This window comes from Camellia sinensis, chromosome 1 (assembly GCF_055761805.1).
Source record: "Camellia sinensis isolate YWXY chromosome 1, ASM5576180v1, whole genome shotgun sequence".
NCBI lineage: Eukaryota > Viridiplantae > Streptophyta > Magnoliopsida > Ericales > Theaceae > Camellia > Camellia sinensis.
Genome location: NC_138961.1, coordinates 56365201 through 56384800, shown reverse-complemented (window position 1 = coordinate 56384800; position 19600 = coordinate 56365201). Strand labels below are relative to the sequence as shown.

The following is a 19600-nucleotide window of genomic DNA, read 5'->3' as shown; positions in this document are numbered from 1 at the left end:
TAAAAAATAAATATTTTAATGATTAAACTGAATATAAATTTATATAAAATATTTAAAATATTCATAAAATATCCAAAATATATGTTTTTGTTGAATTTATTACTAATTTATCGGTTTTAATTTATGAAAACAAGATGATAATTTAGATTAAAAATAAATTAGGAAATCAGAATTTAAATTAATAGAATTAAAAATTAAAAATTTATTATATTACAATAATTCTTTATATATTTTATTTTCCATATTATTTTCTGATTATTTTTCGAAGTGGATACTGAACTTTCTACCGACTAGACAGAGCCAGCCACCACCGCTTTGGCTCAACCTCACGCATGACGTCACACAAACAGAGTGCACACAAATCCACCACGGACGAGGTCCACCGCAGACACCCAAACCAATAGCAACGTGGCGAGGACGCCTCGAAACACGTCCATTCTCACCTTCATTCTGCCACGTGGCATAATTGGGACAACTCATTTCATTTTAAAAAGTCGTTAAAAATTTTACTAAAACTTCTATTAAATGTTTTATATAGGTGTGGTATCAATATCATGTGAGCCTCCGTTTGGGAAGTGGGTTGACTTTTTAATTTTTTAGCTTTTTTAGCTATTTTAGTCTGGGTTAAAAAATTTGGTTTGGGAAGGGCTTTTTGGCTTTTTGATTTTTTTGACTTTTTTTGTGAGAGAAGAGTGTAATGATTATGGGTTGGATGTGATATTTTATTTGTTGTGGCTAAAATAGTCTATTTTGTCTTTTGTGACTAAAATAATCAAAAAAGCCCATAAACTTACTTCCCAAACGGTGCCTGAGTTTTATGTGAGTCACACGCTTTAATAAAAATTTTGGAACAACTGTCTCTAGCATTTAAAAAAAAAATGATATATGTATACTTATTTTTTAAATTAAATGAGATAATTTATTAATAATTAAAAATATATAAAAGAGAAATAACACAAAAAATAAATTTAATTTTCACGTTTGAACAGTATTATTCTCTTATTTTTATGGGTGATTAACCGATAGTCATAAAGTATGATTATGTGAACGCAGGAGTTTTGTTGATGTGAAAACGCAATTGTTGCATTTGGGATGTGACAGAAACGTTGCCCCGTGAAATTATGTAAATGCTCTCCATATTAATAAATTATCTAAAATTCTAAAGTTTAGCAAGGATTTTTTGATTATTTTATTTTGATTTGATGTCATAAATAAATATTAATTTAAAAAATTAAAAATCAATTTTTTACTAATTTTTCAAATCACTTTCTAAAAAAACTTAAAAAATTAAAAATTAATTTTTTATCAACTTTTTAAAAACACCCTTACATAATATTTTAAAAAAATAAAATAAAATATTAATTATTTGTAGCGATTGATTGAATAATATAACAATCTATAATAATTGATGATTTATAAGGGACATACACGTGGCAGCCCAGATTAGCAATCCAAGGCTTTAGTCCATTCGGAATTATTTTATAATTTTCCAATTTTTAATTATGCATATAGAGCCCCAAGGCCAAGGTCCTCTACACATTCAAAAAAACTCATTACAAAGCTCCTCTAAAAACCATTCACTCACTTCAATTCATCAATGGAGGCCTCTTCTTATTATCATCCCACCAAAACACTCCACTTCTGCTCCTCTCTCTCCACTCCCAAACCCAAATATTCTTCAATTCCATCCCAGCCAATTCACCCCCAAAACTTATGTCTTTCATTGTACAATTCAAGGTCGCCGTGGCGGCCGAACTGGCGGTCACTCACCGCCATAGGTTGCGCCAAAGGCGGTCCAGCGACGGAACTGGAGGAAGAAAGCATAAAGGCAATTATAATGAATGATATAGGAGAAGAAGATGAATTGGTGGGGCTAGGTGGGAGGTGGAGAGACAAGTGCGAGGAGGGAGGAGGGGGAATAGTGGAGCTGATGGAGTGTTTGGAGGGAGAAGCAATCATGGGGGAGGATGTTGGTAGAGACCCCACTGATTATAATCGGAGGGCCCACATCTTTGACAAGAGTTCCAGAGTTTTTCAGGCTCTCAAGGAAAGCAACAACACTCTCAACAAATCTTGATTTTCTTCAGAATGCAACCAACATATTGTGTTCATCGTAACAAATGTTCACACTTTGTAGTTTTGTGGGTTTATTTTTTTATTTTATTTTTAATTTCAGTTATTTATTGTGAAATTAACTTTTGTAAACCTCTCAACCTCTCTCTTGCATGCACTCAAGGGCATGATGTAATAATAAGACTATGCATCAAATATCATGTATTTTTTTTATTTTTTTTATTTTGTTTGCGATCAATAGGAGGATAGAGATGAACAATGAAAGAGAAATTACATGCAGTAAAATTCGAATTTAGGTATGATTCGAAAATAATAACGCACAGTTGTCCGGACGAAAAATATTTTTTATGAATTTTGTTTTTAGAAAATATATTTCTATATTTGGTGATGCTAGTGGTGGGGTGAAGGCATGGTGGTGGGTGGGCAGCCACATAGCGACGGCGATAGTAACAATGGTTATGGCAATGGCAGTGTGGTGGTAGATGTGAGACCGATAGCATAATAGCATTAATAAGATTTTAATCTGAACAATATATATATTTTTAATAGTGAATTTTTTTTTGTCTAAATAGATTTATTTTTTGTTATTTATAATTTTTTTTAATTAACTTTCATTTTTTTATCATATTAAACATTAAAAAATAAACCTACAAAAGTAGCTTAGTTGGTTAAGGGAGGAAAACTGTGAAACGAGTCGTAAACTTGGATTTCTCGAATTTGATTCTCACCCTTAGTTGGATTACTAGCAAGTCACTGCATCTTTACCAAATAGCTCAAGATCATTAGCTGAGGTGCGCATCTTAAAAAAAGGCGGGCTCACATACTCAGTTATCAAATATATATATATAAATTTTTTCAAAAAATGTAAGCGGAGCGTAAGATTGAAATTCAATCATTCTACCTAGAATTTGCACCAATCTAGCTTCACCCTCTAACTCACAGAACACAAAATCTTGGCTGAATGAAACATTATTACAATTTCCTTCTTGCCCATTACTTTTTCTTGGTGGGCCATTGGAAATTGACTTATCAACTACCATTTTTCAACTCATGCATACAACTTTGAAGAGCATCAAAGAACCCTAGTTCTTCAATACACAACAGAACAGTCAACAGAATATGGGATTGAAGAAATAACAACAATGGTGCAGCGATCAAATATTTTTAGATTCGATTTGTGATTTAATGAACTCCGGACTTTCAAATAGTATTCAACACCAGAGTCAAGAAGTCTAGCAGAATGTATGGCCTCTTGAGCTAGAAACAAACCTGAAGGGTGAGCTTTTGGCGATTACAGGTGAAGCAAAGCTTCGTGGACTCAACAAGTTGCTTATATAATGCCGACTACTAAGTGAAGACACTACTCAAGTACTAAAAAGGTTGAAAAAGCAGTAAATATTATTTCTTGCAACAAATTAGCCCCAACCACCCTAAATAAACAGAAGAAATTTGCTTTCTTATAAATCTAACACTAAATTCCCAGGAACTATTCAGTGTGTCAAAATGAATAAACAATCACTGTCCTAAGAGGCTTAACAAAACTTCCATTTATGACCACAACTTACACAAGTCATGAATGTTGTCATAGGTTCATCGGCACTCCGAGTCTGCATCTGGTGATATGTGGTCTCTTTTTTCCCGCACCGAGCACACCTGAATTCACAGCAAGTGGCCTTCGGTGCAGCTTTTCGCTGACATTTGAACAAAGCTTTCTCTTTGATTTTTTTATTCTCAAGTTGCCTCTGATTGCTTGCCATTTCTTCAGGACTCATCTCAACAAGCCTTTCTGGATTGACATGTCCCAAGAGGACTTTTCGCCGGAAATCTGGATTTTTTGAGTCCCTAATGTTGAACAATATGGATCTATATTTGAACTTGTGAGGTCCATTAGACAAGCCCCATTTCTCAAACAGCGCAGACTCCACAGAAACAGCAACTCGAAAAGGATCACAAGCATTCACTTCATTAATCATATCCTCATCTGCCTCGCTAGAAACCGTTAATAAAGCCTCAGCTAGAAGTTCCCGGACTTTGTCACGCGAGGTGTCCTTGCATTTAATCACAGAAGACAGCTTCGGAGGAGCAACAGGTGTTGTCCCTTCGATCTTGATATCAATATTCCCAAGATTTCTCTTGGCTGAGACAGTTTCTGATTTTGTTACCCCCTCGGGTATTAGTGCACTCCTCTGATCAATTTTCTCAGTCTTCACAATTTCAACTTTTGAATTCGAAACCTTCACAATCTTCACCAAGTTCACCTTCTTTTGAACCTTCTTGAAATCAACAGTCTCTGCACTGGCAAACTGAGCTTTTACAGAATCTTTATTGTCCAAGCCCTCGATTTTATTTTTTTTGGTTGTTTCCTCAATGACTATGTTTTTCCATATTTCAACCAATTCGGAAGCCAAAGCCCGGATCTTCATTTTGGGATGTTTTGTGAGATGCCGAAGCCGTTTCCCAACCTGTAAGCAAATTCTTTTTTAAAATAAAAATTATAAAACAAGAGGAGGAGATACATCACATTACATTGATAACTTCAGTAGATACATCAGAGTACACGAGTAACGATACATTGCATTATAATGGGATAAAAATGAAATGTTCACCAGCAAGAAAGGCATTCATAACTATAGTTCTAATAGGAGATGTCCAGTTCATGTATGATATATATATATACATATATATGAGATTGGCTAATTCACGGCTATTCCATGAAACTCAAATTTTACGGCAATCAATAAATAATTGCCACTTCATCACATTTATGAGTTTCACTGAAAATTTCCCACCACTTACATACACTCACCCTCATCTAATCATCTTCCCCTTCTCTTTCTTCCCACGCCTCTCTGCCTCTCTCCCTTTCCGCGCACCCTCCACCAACCACAGCCATCGCCTTCCCAATCCACCACAGTTGTTCTACATCTCTATGCTAGCCAACCGCATTACATAGAGTGATCTCCTAGGCACCATAATCCTGTTTTAGAACAGGGCAATTGTTGTCTAGTGCCTCTTAACAATTGTGAATGGCGAAGGAAGGTTCACTTTCTGCAAACCACAAAATGTACCTGAATAGATAGATAAACACAAAATGTATCCAAGCAATAACAACCCACTAAAACCCTAAGGATGAAATGAATCTAAATTCTGACAAAACCACTAAAACTAGTAGAAAAAATATAACAAGTCCAGATAAAAGCCATTAAAACCCACTAAAACCCTAATGTTGTGTTTGGTTGGGGGATTTGGAGAAGGATTTGGAAAGGGAAATGGAAAAGGTATGTGAAATGTGAATAAATCATGCCTATATTTCACATAGTTTCACACACCTTTTCCCTTTCCCTTTCCAAATCCCTCCCCAAACCCCTCAACCAAACACACCATAAGGGCGTTTATTTTGGGGTTAAGTAGATGGGAGGGGATTAGGATGGTGGAGGTGTTATTTAATGTTGTATTTGTTTGTAGAGTTGGGGAGGAGATTAGGATGGTGGAGGTGATATAGATGGAGGTTGGGGAGGGGATTGAGATGGAGGTTGGAGAGATGGTATTAGAAAAATAGTGAGGGGATTAGAAATTTTTTTATTTTTTTTATTTGTTATATATTGAGAATTTTTTTATAAATATTAATGTTTAATTTTTTATATTTTTTTATTTGTTTTATTATTTTATATAAAAATAATCTAACAATTCTTACACTAACAATTATTATCAAAATAAACACAATTTTACTTAATCTCTTACTAATAATCCCTCACTATTAATCCCCTCATTATTAATCCACTTTATTCTTCCTCTGAAAATAAACGAGACCCAAAGATACAATGCACCTAAATATAGACAAAGCCACTAGCACCCAGTAATTTTGTTTGAGAGTTTTCATTCCAGTGTGTCATCGTTCTATGAATCTCTCCCGCACAGTTGCAGAAAGCGGGAGGAACAAGAGAGGTTTGTGGCGGGCTTACCTGATGGATTGATGTGGCATCCATCAATTGGTTGTCTGTAAATTGGGGGCTAACAGCTGAACCGTAAAAAAATCTCTCTCTCTGTGTACATTCTCTATTATATAAAGCACACATCTTACCAACTTTTGAAGGTTTGTCATTATTTTGATTCCCAAAAAAATCACAGCACTATATTTTTCCTAATATTTATCTATGTGCCTAGTAGTTATTGTAACGATTAAAAAGCAAAATCAACAAATCAAAAATTGTAGTTTCAATTGAACATGACGATGTACTTAGTCTTCTAGAATATATCTATATCACTCTATATATATATGGATTCAAATTTTGCATAATTATAGCATCTCCAACATTTATTATTATTTTTTTATATTAAATTTAAATGAAAATTTGAGTAGAAGTTTTATATGATATCCAGCGTTCTAGCAAAAAAAAAAAAAAAACCGAGAGATATCCGTCCAGTCGACCGATTAGTGCAGTAAATTTACTCAAAGTCTCAAGCAAAGAAGAGGTTGTTGTCCAAAGGGATTCAGGCATTCTCAATTTAATGAAAACTTTAAAAAAGAGTAAAAGTCGGAGACGCTGTTACTGAACTCAACGAAGCATTCTCTGAACAGTAGTACATGCATTCTGTTCCACCATTAAAAATTCTTGAAATTCCGTTTCTTTACTAACAATAATCAATCATCGAGAGCAACTTTTCGAACCAAGTATTGATTGAAGAAGAAGAGGAGGGACGGAAAAACAAAAGTACCTGAGTGGAGAGGAGAAGCTTATAGTCGACATGAAACTTGTTAAGCCGCTTCAATGCATCAATGCACCGCTCTTCCTCCGCTGACGAATCCAATCCCTCTGCGGCGGCCGCGTCCGCCGCTTTCTTCGCCGACTCGAACAGCGCAATCACTTCTTTCTCCATCACTACCAACACAGACTGTGTGTGTGTGTGTGCGTGTTTCTTCAAAACACACCACCAAAATCAAACATTCACGTACCAACACAACCAAAAGAGAAGAGAGAGATACATAAAAGAGAAAACAAGGCGGTTGTATCTATCGAACGGTTGATAGAGTAGAAGACGACGCTTGGTTCAGAGATCGGACGGTTGTATGATTGTAATGGTATCCTTTTTGTTGAGGTAAATTATAGGAGACCCTTTAAGGGTTGGTTTATTAGGACCTGTTTTCTACGCCTTGTTTTTGAACTTCAAAAATAGGTTATTTACAAAAATATCTATTAAATTATTAAAAAAATATCACTTTGACATCTCTAAATTATAAAAACATATAAATGAATCCCTTAAACTACTACGTATTTTATTTTGACCTAGATTGATATATTTTTATAATTTAAGGGGTTTGTTTGACCTAGATTGATATATTTTTATAATTTAAGGGGTTTGTTTGTATATTTTTACAGCTTATGGGATTGTTATTTCTCAATAGTTTAAGAGATTAATGTGTATGCTTTTATAATTTAGGAGAACAAAATTATATTTTTTTATAGTTCAGCCAGTCTCTATGTAAATAATTCTAAAAAATATAATAGTGAATCACTTCAAATTATTATTTTAATACATTTAACACTTTCTACTAAGATTATGTTATGAAATTTTTATAGAATCAGATCATATATAAAACATATAATATTTATTGATTTCTTAGAAGAATAATACTCGTTATTAGTTTTTTTAGAATGATAATGTCATTAACTAGTGATTCCTTTTATATTTATCTCATTTAAATAAGAATATTATAATCTTAAAAATTCAATAAATATGTCATGTACTTTATATATGATTTGATTTTGTGTTACTCTTTAACAAAAATCATAACAAAAAAGAGTTAATTATAACAATATTATATTTTAAAATGGTTAATTGTTAAATTTTAAAATTCAAAAAATAAAGTACAAATGAGTCAAAGTTCGGACTGGACCGGACCGGACCCATCGAGTTCAAGACTAAATGGGCCGAGATAATCTACTGGGGCTCTCGGTTTATTTGCCAATTTCGCCTGGCCCACTTTCAATGGGTGGGCATGGGTTGAGTTAGTAGCGATCCAAATAAAATAAAGCAATCAATTAATAATAAATAATTAAAATAAATAGTTTTTAATATTTAAATATAACATAAATAAAGGAAAAAATATTATTCAATATAAGTCCACAACTATGAATAGTATATTAAAGTTCAACCCAAATTTAAACATAGTTAATAAAATAAAATTAATTATTGTCAAATTCAACTCAAGTTCAATTCTTCGATTTAGTGGATTTTTGTGTACCCTAAACAAGAGACAGGAACCACACTAATCTGTCTTAAATAGAAAAAAAAAAGAAAGAAAGAAAGAAAAAAAAAGTGAACATTCTATTTGACTGGTTTAAAGTTATTTTAGATTAATTAGTCATGTAAATAAATTAAATTTTAAAATATATAATTACTGAAAACTCAGATTTGTTCCACTAAAATTAATTTAAAATCAATTTAAAAATACATTTATTTATAAAGAGAATTTTATTATATACAATACATATCACATGCACCCATAGTTATGTTATTTTCTTATTTAGTTATCACTAATTTTTTTTATTTAATTATGATATTATTTTGAGATATTTGATTATAACTTTTTGTGTTTAGATATGACTTTTTATTTTTTATTTTTATAGTTATGACTCAAAAAGTAAGAGTTATGCCATTTTATTTTTTAGTTATAATGTACATATGATACACACCTTTGAAGAGTGTTTATCATAGTCTTTTCCTATTCATAAATCTCTTTTCATTTACTTATGCTCTACTTAGTCCAATTATTTTCTTATGTTCTGATAAGTCCTATTGGTGGCATAATTATCTAAACAACCCTAATAATAATATTCACATTAACAGTGTGAACGTTCCATAAATATTTACATTGTCAATGTGAATATTCACATTATAAAATATGGATGTTCACACCATCTAATTACTAAGCGTTCAAAAATATTTATAAGGATAAAATTATTCATAAAATACCTTAAATATGATAATTGTGTTTTAGTAGATCAAATGTTTAAATAATAAGATTTATTAGAATATAAGAATATGTTACGAATTAATTGAAATACAAGTATTTGAAAAAAAAAAAAATCTTAATAAATCCCCTTTAAAGTGAACAATTTAAATTTAAATATTTTTTTAAAACACTCATTTAATTTTCTAACTCAAACTTGATCCATCCACCACTTGAGACTCAGAAAAGCTAAATATTAGAAGTAACCTATGCAATGCTCCATTTGCAGATATTTACTATTAATAGGCAGGCGTAGAAGTAGTGAGATCAATGCTATGTTCCCAACTTTTATCTCAGAAACTTATTCTTCTTGTTTGAATTGCCTCTTTGCAAAGCCACTATTCACCAACCACTTGTTTTTCCACATTTTAAGGTATGCACTAGATCTTTCCTCATAAATTTAAATAAAAAAATTAAAAAAAGAAAGGAAGGCAGAAAAAAATTTTAACTTATATTTCTTTCACATTGTTCTCATTTTCTATGATCATAATTTTTTCCCTCCATAAGAAATTCATGCAAACAAAAATGCCAAGAACAAAACTATCTCTCTCTCTCTCTCTCTCTCTCTCTCTCTCACACACACACACACACACACACACACATATAAGAAGCAAGGTTATCCATTACTCCCAGAATAGAACACCCAAAGGGCAACAAGAAGCAAGAAAAAAAACTATTATTCAAAATCAACTCTGTTGATAGTTTTCTCATCAGCAACTTGAGAAATATCAGTGAGTTTTACCAGCCAAATGTCACATCTCTATTCACTTTGCTTTTGAATCTGATTTCTCAAGAAATGTCATCCTCAACCAATCAAAAGGCTGCAAGTATTAAAAAAAAGATGAGAAACAAGATTTTAACACAAATTGAAAAACACAAGGCAAAATAGAAGAGATGTCAAAAATCGCAATGTTAAAACCCCAGCATATGTATTAAAAATACAAAATGACACAGAAATAAGCATCTGTAAGCGTTCATTTATTTCTTTTTTGGGTGAGTAGTAAGCATTCATTTAACAAAGTGTCAATGAACAAATCACTGAAAGCTGGACAACTACACAATTGCTGGATCAAAAATAATCCCACCAACATGAACCATTGGAAAGGGAATGGTATTGCCAAAGGCCACCAATGAATTCAAATTTGTAGCCAGAAACAAGAACATTGTAATTGTAAAAGACAAGTATTATCAATGACAAGTAATAATATCCAGAACGCACTGTGATCAATGAGAGGGGAGCCCAATTAGTTATTATTTGCTGACCCTGTCCTTCAGATATCCAAGAACCATAAGGGCTGTGATGTGAGATACTTGAGTTTGATTAATGATCAACTCGTTGAAAGGCCCGCAAGATAAATGAGCAGAGTTTGATCATATTTCTAAAATCTAAATCAATTGAGACTGATTATGAAAACAGGTAATCCAGCTTGCAATGAGATTTGCTCACATGGATGGTAGCTCCACTCAAGATTGTTTGAGAAACAAACAAGCCAAGGCCAAGCTCAAGCTCAAGCTTAAGCTTCGTCATAATACTTGTTAATTTTTCAAACCATGGTTAAGCAATTCAAACTAAGATCATTTCCAGCTCTACATAAAAAAATAAAAAAATAAAAAAAAAATTAAATAAAATTCTGGATTAAGTTACACAATTGGTCCCTCTAGTTTGAGCGAAATTTCACTTGGTCCCCGAAATCTCAATTTCATCAATTAAAACTCCATGTTTTCAATTGCATTCTAGTGTGATCCTTCTGTTAGTTGCCATTAACATTTTGGACGGAAAAAAATGACACATGCAAAACTAAAGGAAGCAAAGTAAAATTTAGGGGGAAAAAAGAAAACATAGGGACAATTTATTAATTTTTCTTCTTATGCGAAAATTGCTAAAATTGACTGGTTTTTTCCCGTCCAAAATAATAACAACTAAAAAAGGAAGGACCACATTGAAATGCAATCGGAAGTGTGGGGTTTAAACTGAAACAATAGGACCAAAGTGAAACTTTGTTCAAGTTAGAGGACAAAGAGTGTATTCTACCGATATTTCTAAATGTAATACAAAACTAAAATGCATAAGGAATCAAGTTTGAATTAGAAGTAGGCCTGTCAACGGATCGGGTATAACCCGAATCCGATCCGAATCCGATCCGATTAATCCGGTCCATTTATGCAAATCCGAATCCGAATATCCGTTTAACCCGTATCTGTGTAGCCCGATTTTAAACGGGTCGGACTCGGATAAATCCGATCCAATCCGTTTGTTTGCCTAATCCGATTCCATTGAAATCAGATCTCTCATAAAACAGATCTCTCTCATCGTGCGTTCTGTTGTTGAAGTTCATCGTCTGAAGATCAAATCTCTCTCTCATCGTCTGAAAATGCTCCGATTGATGACGATGAACCTAGCCAAATCGAGCTCTCTGCTCCGATTGGATTCATAACGCTCAATTTCAAAGAACGAAGTCCAAATCTTGTCAGATCGAAGCTACGAACTGTAAGAGATCATCTGCTCCTTTTTATTTTTTATTTTTTTTTGTTGGGTCTCTGTCCTGTATCAGATCTGTTTTTGTTGCCGATCTGATTCTTACCCGTATCAGATCTGATTCTTGGTTTAAAGTTGTATGTATCAGATCTGATCCTATTGCTCTGTCAATGAGAGTTGGGTTTTGTTAATGAGAGTTGGGTTTTGTTACAATATTGAACAAGATCAAAGGAGACCGTGAATTTATTGTTTCTTTTTATTGATTTTTGCTAAATAGATTCATGATTAATTCTTCATTGATCAAAGTGAAGAACTTTTGGTTCAATTTTTTGAAGGATTTTAAAGTATTTTATTAGTTAAAATCAATTTTTTTTGCTGAATAATTTTTCGAAGTGAGCAATTTGAAGAGATATATATATATATATATATATATTTTGTGGACTTGCGCTTGTAAGACATCCCACTATCATCTCTTCACTTTTGTTGATTTGCAGAATAATTATTTACACTTGAATCTAATAAATATCTACATTGGCTATATGTGAGTTGGCTTATCAATCTTGGAATATCTATATTTTCTTCTGGTGTTAAATGCAATGTCAAACTCTGTGTAGGTTGTTATTTTGCTGATTAAATAAGAATGCATTACTTTTGTATTCCAATCAAAATTAAATCTCTAGCTCTATAAGACTATAGGATGCATTAGGGACTGGAATGAGGCTGTTATATTCTTTCATTACACTTGAATCTAGTCTACTTTCTTCAATAGGATCATTTCTGGAGGAACTACATGTATCTAGGGATTAGTCAGGACGGGATGCCTTATTTTTAAAAAAAAGAAAAAAGAAAAACAGTGTTAGATATGTGGTGAGTATGTTATTTATGGTTCTGTTTGTTGATCAATCCAATGTCACATGATTCCCATTGAATGGATGTTGTGTTTCTCGATTGAACACAACAATAATGAATGTACAATTCATATTGTCTTTATATATTTTTGTTGTGTTTGGATGTTGAATTTGTAAATGGGTTTGTGGAGAAAAAAGATTAGAGAAGGAATTTATGCAAACAAATAAAAAATATTTTGGATGTTGAATTTGTAAATGGGTTTGTGGAGAAAAAAGATTAGAGAAGGAATTTATGCAAACAAATAAAAAATAGTTTGACATTGCATTTGATTGAAAATATGTTTCTAATTATCACCCTCTCTTTTTCTCTGCCTCACTTTTTTTTCTCATTAGGTTGGTGGTAAACATGTTTATGTAGTGAAAGCATCTGAAATGGCATAATAATATGCCCACAAACTTATTGCTAGGAACCCATTGGAATTACGGTGCAATTTTTTGTTTTCTTACATTTTAGTTTAAAGTTTAAATGTTAATGGAGTTAGTACACTGTTTCTTGTTCTTTTTGGGGCAAGTTTTCACCTAAATTATATGTAGTCAAGGGTAAAGTTGAAGAACTTGAATTGCCTGAGAAAGTAGATATTTTGATCTCAGAGCCAATGGGTACACTGGAGAAACTCTTACATTGTTTAAACGTTTAAACGTTAAATTCAGGGGAGATTCTAATATACATACATTTGAAAAGGAGGTGCCATATGCACCTTTTAGTAATGTCATTTTTTTTAATAAGGTTATTGATTTTAAATGTTTTATCAATATTTTTACCAAATATCTCACATGGATATCGGACCTACATGGGACCAATATGGTGTGGATTTCAAACTCATGTGAGATATTTAGTAGAAATATTAGTAAAACATTCGGAATTTCTATCATTTTTCTCTTTTTTTAGTTATAATCAATTTTATATTTTAATTTATTTTGATAAATTCATCTTGATTCTGAAATTTCTCTTCTATGTTAGATTCATGGGATAGCTTATCTTTTCACTACAATCCTCTACAAACATGTCTGCTTATCTTTTCACTACAATCGTCTGCAAAGACTTAGTAATGGGATAGCTGCTTATTAGTTTTTTTGTTTTTAAATGAATTCCACATGCCTTTATAGTAGATTGATCACATGCACACAAATCTATATAATTTCCAAATTGGTGCACACTATTTTTAAATGAACTCCTGCTCCTTTATGTTTGATTTCTTGTGTAGTGCATATTTGAGTTTTAGAGCCAAAGATGTCTTCGGATTATAGCGAACCTATTACTGCTGATGATGCCGAGTTGGATGACGATGTATCTCAAGGACCCACAAAGAGGATTCGAAAACTAACTTCAAAGGTATGGGATGAGAGCTTCAATATTCTACATTGGTGGAAAGTGAATAAAGCAAAATTTCCTACTTTGGCAAGGATAGCTCGTGATGTTTTAAGTGTTCCTGCTACTACGGTTGCATCAGAGGCGGCGTTTAGTGTAGGAGGTAGGGTGATTGATGAGACACGTGCTTCATTACTTCCAGATATTGTGGAGGCCTTGATCACTTGCAATGATTGGATTGAATCAACCAAAAATAGAAGTAAGTGAAATATTGAAATTTTTAAATAATTAGATGTTATTTAGTTTAGTTCTATGAATATCTTAATGTCACATTATTTTCAAATTGCAGATGTAGAAGAATGCAGACATGAGTAGATGGATTGAATTGAATCGAATCACTTGAAGTAGATGGGTTTGCTTCATAGACTCTCTGAGCTTGAAAATGTGTTTGCTTCATCCTTTCTTTAGTTGTAAAATATTTTGTTAAGATGGTAGACGGTTGTGCTGATTTTGCCTACTTCCAAATCTGTTGTCTCTTTCTATCTATAGTTGCACTTTCAGATAATTGACAGCAAGATAGTGGTGTAAATTCAATGTAGCTTCAAGTTCAAGCTATGTTAATGGATGACACAATCACACTACTGTGCATTTTAGGTTCATAACTAACTTGATAACAACAACTGGGTAATCTCGGGCCATTCTGGGCTTGGGGCTTGGCCCAAGATTGATGATTATTTTGTATTTTTTATTATTTAATTTAATCTAATGTCTATTTCACTTAACATGTGAGACTAATGAAAATCAACTCAAAAATCGAACAGGTGCAGTGCAGTTCTCCTGAGTCAGAGAGGGTAATAAACAACAACACTCATTTAGATAGATAGTTTAAAAGTTTTACTTACATAATAAAATCTAAAGATGTTTAAGCTTAAGATAATTTAAATATACTAAATAACTAACATAGTTGAGACACCAAACAAGTTGTTATAGCATTATATATATATATATATAGGGGGTTTTCCTGTGTGTTTCTGTGTGTCAGCGCTGATGCTAATTGCTGATGTGTTGTTCTTCCAAATCAGTGCTTCACTAAACATTCACTCATTATCCCCAGAATTGAGCAATAGAGATGCAACATACTGAGCACGCCTCTCCTCTAGTTCTTTCAATCTTTTCTTTGCTGCCTTTAATCTTATAGTTAGCCACTCTACCTCATCTAGTTCAGTGAGAGAAGATTGTTCAGTAGTTCTTGCCCCTTCCGTTTCATCGTCTGTAGCAACATCTGAAAAAACCTCTCTATATGGTCCACGAAAACGCTTTTCACTCTCCATCTCATCACGCTCGTTCCCCAAGATCTCTTGTATCATCAAATCCTTGCAAGCCCCTATACCAGTAAATATAAATATATATATATATATATATATAACAAAATAAGTCTCCTCCCTGATCGGTGACTTTACTTGGGTCCACTGCTCTTTATCAACAAAATTGTTTTCATTATTGTTTTTATCTTCTCTTACACTTGCTGATACATTGATAAAATTACTTCTGCAGATGTTTTGGTGGCTGATGTTATCGTAGTAGAAGCAAAGAACAAGAGAAGATACTGAAGAACTAATAGAGAAGACCAAAAGAGACACAAACATGTTTGGGAAACTATTGTTAGCTCTCAGATAGTATAGCATAGCTTGTTCTTCATAGGAGTCTTTCATGAGTTTTTTCTGGTTTTACTTTTGTGCCAAAAGTGTGTCATCAAAATTCTGACCTCTTGTAAGTTAGAGAATGCAGTGGCAATGTTTTGGTGGCTGATGTTACTTTTTTTTTTTTGTCAATGATGGAATTATTCTTTTTGAGTTGGATATGATTGGTGATAGTGAAACTGAATCACATCACCGTTTAATTTGCAACCAAGTGATTGGTTTGTTGCTTTGTAATGATGCTCCATTGTCTCTCAAAACCTGGTGACATCTTTTGAGTTGTTTTTACACCATGAATGCAACAGTGACTTTTGTACTCTATATGGGATATGATCAGGTTGAGTTATTGAGCTGGGTTAGGCTTGTAAGCTTTGAATTAGACTGCTCAGCTTCGTATTGTTTGATTTGATTTGTATGTTCAAAATCCGAGAACATATGTTTAGCATGTGTAATGAAATAGACTTGTTTCCAATTTTGATGTTGCTAGTCAAACATGCTAGATATCTTTCAATTTCACTTTTAGTTTGCTGGAATTGAATATTTTTTTTAAAAAGTTTTTCTTTGTTGTTACTTCATGCTACATTGTGAAAGCCCTCATTTATGTATTTTTGATTGTATCACAAGGGGAGAAATTGTGATGTTTTGTTTTGGAAAGATGCTTTGAAATGATGTTATGTTTTGCATTAGGAAAGTCAGAACGTCAAGATGAACTTTTCATTATAAAAAGCTGCTATGTTTTTTTTATAATTGGTATTTTCTTGACTTTATGGCTGGCTTAAAAAAAAAAAAAAAAAAAAACGGATCGGATCGGATTATTCGGATCGGATATCCGTGTAAAACGGATCGGATCGGATCACGTATAATCGGATTTTCAATATTCGGATTCGGATTCGGATTAATAGTTAATCGGATCGGATCGGATTTTGGCAGATCCGACCCGGATCCGACCCATTGACAGGCCTAATTAGAAGTAGTCCTTGTGAAGCAATAAAGATTAGACAACTAATCCTTGATGAAATTTGCAAGCTTTTTCACATAAATCGTTTTGCATTTGTATGTACATGTACATTTGTAAAGCAGTGAATAAGACATCGGTAATATGAAATGTCCATAATCGTGATTAACAATATACTACTCCGCAATTCATTTCATAGCACGAAAATTCAAAAAAAAGACAATCAACAATAACACAAAAACACGATTCTAAATTGAGATGAATTCAGAGGTATAACAAAGAAAAATTAAAACAAAACGTTGATAATACATAAACTCAGTATACACAAAATGTCAAAAGTGCAGATCGAAACTCCGAGAGAGAGAGAGAGGGACCTGGATAAGCCAAAGAGCGGTGGTGGTGGCGGCGACGCCCCACATGAGGGCGGCCTGGATGTCGGTGGATTGAAGGCGGAAGCTGGGGCTGAGTCCTGATGCAGCTACTCCGGCCGTCTTCGATTTTCTTCTTCTTCTTCACTGAATCTAACCAAACCCTAGTTGCAGATTGAAACGAACGATTTTTTTTATTTTTATTTATTTTTTAATTTTTTAATTTTTTAATTTTTTAATTTTTTTTTACCGCTCGAAGGGAAAACGAACAGAGAATTTTCGTTAGATTTCAGATTTTTTTTTTAATTTTTATAAATTAGTTTAGGGTAAATTACACTGACACCCCTGGCATTTGGTCTAATTATATCTCATTCTCTGACTTTCTGGAAATTACATTTTCACTCTTGTAATTAGTAGTCTCATTTCATAAACCCCTAACTTATATAAAAAACAACAATTCTTAATATAAAAAAATAGAGAAAATTACATTGAAAAAAAATAAAGCAAAGAAAATAGGACAAAAAAAATGGAGGAAGTAAAGCAAAATAAGAGCAGAGAGAGTGCATAAGTTTAATATTTTCATTCCGTCTAAATAATTACAATGACAGTAGGGTTAATGTGATTTCCTAAACGTTAGGGGTGATATATATTAAAGCCAAATCTTAAGAGGTGTAAGTGCAATTTGCCAATTAGTTTATTAGAAATAAATATTAAATAATATTTAAAAAATGAAATTTTACAACCAAGCCAAATTTATTTTCTAATTTTTTTATTTAAAAAAATTTGTTGAGCAAATTATAAAATAAAAAAAAATCAAAATTTCACATATTTTTCAAATTAAACCTCTGGGTTTCAATTTCATCAATTTAAATCATAAATTTCATTCTGTGTCACAATTTACGTCTTCTATTCATTTTCGTTTGTTGAACTAACGAAAAACTCAATTTTTGATGCCAAATCTATCTGAAAATGACGTCGTTTGACCCCAAGCCCATATATAACTCCCAAATCTCCATTAGGGTTTCAATTTACCCTCATTTCTTCGATTTGGCCAAGGAGAAAGAAGAATCAAAAGGGAACAAAACTCAATTTTTACACTGATTGTCAAATGTGAGTGAATGTAACAGTTGGGGTGGAAATAATTGGGGTGAATCAACTCAATTAATATTTTAGATATTTTATGTACATATAAGTTAAATGTTTTAGCCATTAAACTTAATTTAAAAATATATAAAATGTTTAAAATACATTTTTTCCTGAAATTTCATAGCTAAAATACTATTTTTTCTATCATTTTTTTTAAAAACAAAAATAGACTGATGATTTTAAATTGAAAGTAAATAAAAAAATTAATAATTCTGTGATGGGTTATTGTATAGAAATTTGGATGCTATTATTATGATTTATTAATGGCAGATTTTATTTTCTTCCTAAATTTTTTGTCAAGTGATACTACTCTATCATGACTTGAACTCGTCCCAAACAGGATAGTGTAGTGATTGGTTAGTAGTCCTGGTCTACCATAGACCTAATTTACAAAAACAAGGACTCGTATGATAAATGGGGCAAATTTTATTCTTTTTTGAATGTCGAAACCATTATTTTTTATATTGAGTCCATTTGAAACATCCATTCAAAGCAGTACATAATTACATGAAATAAAAGCATAAATCATTCTTGGATTATTATCTTACATCACTACTGGACTTCAATAATGAATTACAGTACAACACTTATATCATAACTTTACAAAATTAGCATAAACACATAAGATTGACTTGTAATTAACTTCTCTTTGAACTCGAATTTTTCGTTGCCTATATATATATATATAAGGAAGAAGGGTGAGCCATTGTCTAGTGAATAGTAATAAAGTAAGGCGATAAGTGAATGAACATTAATGAGCTTTATAAATACAACATTTAACATAACTTGTTCATTTCTTTAACTTGAATAAGGAAATACATACTTGACTTGCAAACATTACGTAGTGATGAACATTTCAGGGATTACATGTTTAACCAGCTCGGGTACTCGCTAAATGTAATAAAGTGAACTTGGCCATCATACATGATTGGATATTCCCTCAATTGTGGACCATGATTTATGAATGTCATCTAAATATATGATAAAAGAGTATATGATGTTCATTTATAACAAAACATATTAAAACTTGTAAACATAATCAAGTTTTGCATTGAAAATATAATTTGACAAATATAGTGTTATTGAATTACAACTCACAAATGGTTCCAGAAACGAGAGTGTATCTTCTTCAAAGCTTAACCTACACAAAAAACGAACAAGCATTGAAACTCTTAACTTTACTTGCATTATCTTAACGAACCGTTTGTTTAAGCTTAACTAAATGTTTTCTTAAATTCTCTCAAGTGTTTTAACATTATTTTAGGTCTAATTAAAGTCTTAACTAAGTGTCAAATGCATACAAGAAGTGTCATATACAAAAGAGGGTGACAAAACAACACCCCAACCCGCCCTAAACAATATAATGAAGTGATCGGCTAGTAATCCCTGACTCCCAAAGACCTAACTAAACAAATATCAAATCAAGCTGGACTCTTATTGGGGTAAATCTCGTTTTAAATTGTGGAAGCTATTAATTACATTGGTTGAGTCTAGTGAGTTCATTAAGACATCCATTCAGAGCAGTACTTAGCTATATGAAATGAAACATACATCATTCTTAATTACACATTCCTTGAAAGAAAGATACAACATATACATGACTAATTACAACTTCTTTAACTCTAGCATATATACAAAAAACTCTTTAGAGCTATC

The 19600-nt window shown here is 32.4% G+C and overlaps 1 protein-coding gene and 1 long non-coding RNA gene across 5 annotated transcripts; one reads left to right on the top strand and one right to left on the bottom strand.

The window, feature by feature from the left end:
- Positions 1-1536: 1536 nt before the first annotated feature.
- LOC114263447 (transcription elongation factor TFIIS-like) lies at positions 1537-17029 on the bottom strand. 3 transcript variants are annotated; one of them, XM_082877670.1, is made up of 3 exons: positions 16805-17029; positions 6790-6990; positions 1537-4535 (listed from the first exon to the last, which is right to left on the bottom strand). In XM_082877670.1, exons 1-3 carry the CDS (start codon positions 16847-16849, stop codon positions 3606-3608), a joined length of 1176 nt encoding a protein of 391 aa, XP_082733796.1. In that variant the 5' UTR covers positions 16850-17029; the 3' UTR covers positions 1537-3605. The 3 variants fall into 3 exon arrangements, 1 of the variants encoding a protein (XP_082733796.1); XR_014335124.1 differs by lacking the exons at positions 1537-4535; positions 6790-6990 and adding exons at positions 9516-9906; positions 10305-10672; XR_014335123.1 differs by lacking the exons at positions 1537-4535; positions 6790-6990 and adding an exon at positions 9516-9906.
- LOC114322378 (uncharacterized) lies at positions 11324-15794 on the top strand. Of its 2 annotated transcripts, XR_014335144.1 has the most exons (3): positions 11324-11573; positions 13675-13802; positions 15333-15794. It is a non-coding gene; the product is annotated as an uncharacterized LOC114322378 (long non-coding RNA). The 2 variants fall into 2 exon arrangements; XR_014335133.1 differs by lacking the exon at positions 11324-11573 and having other exon boundaries at positions 13427-13802.
- Positions 17030-19600: the final 2571 nt, after the last annotated feature.

Excerpts from the sequence above, each read along its gene's own strand:
- LOC114263447 (XM_082877670.1), bottom strand. The coding sequence starts at position 16,849 with ATGTGGGGCGTCGCCGCCACCACCACCGCTCTTTGGCTTATCCAG. Across the intron at positions 6,991-16,804 it reads CCGCTCTTTGGCTTATCCAG|AAACACGCACACACACACAC; the intron begins GTCCCTCTCTCT and ends TGTGTTTTGAAG. Across the intron at positions 4,536-6,789 it reads AGCTTCTCCTCTCCACTCAG|GTTGGGAAACGGCTTCGGCA; the intron begins GTACTTTTGTTT and ends ATTTGCTTACAG.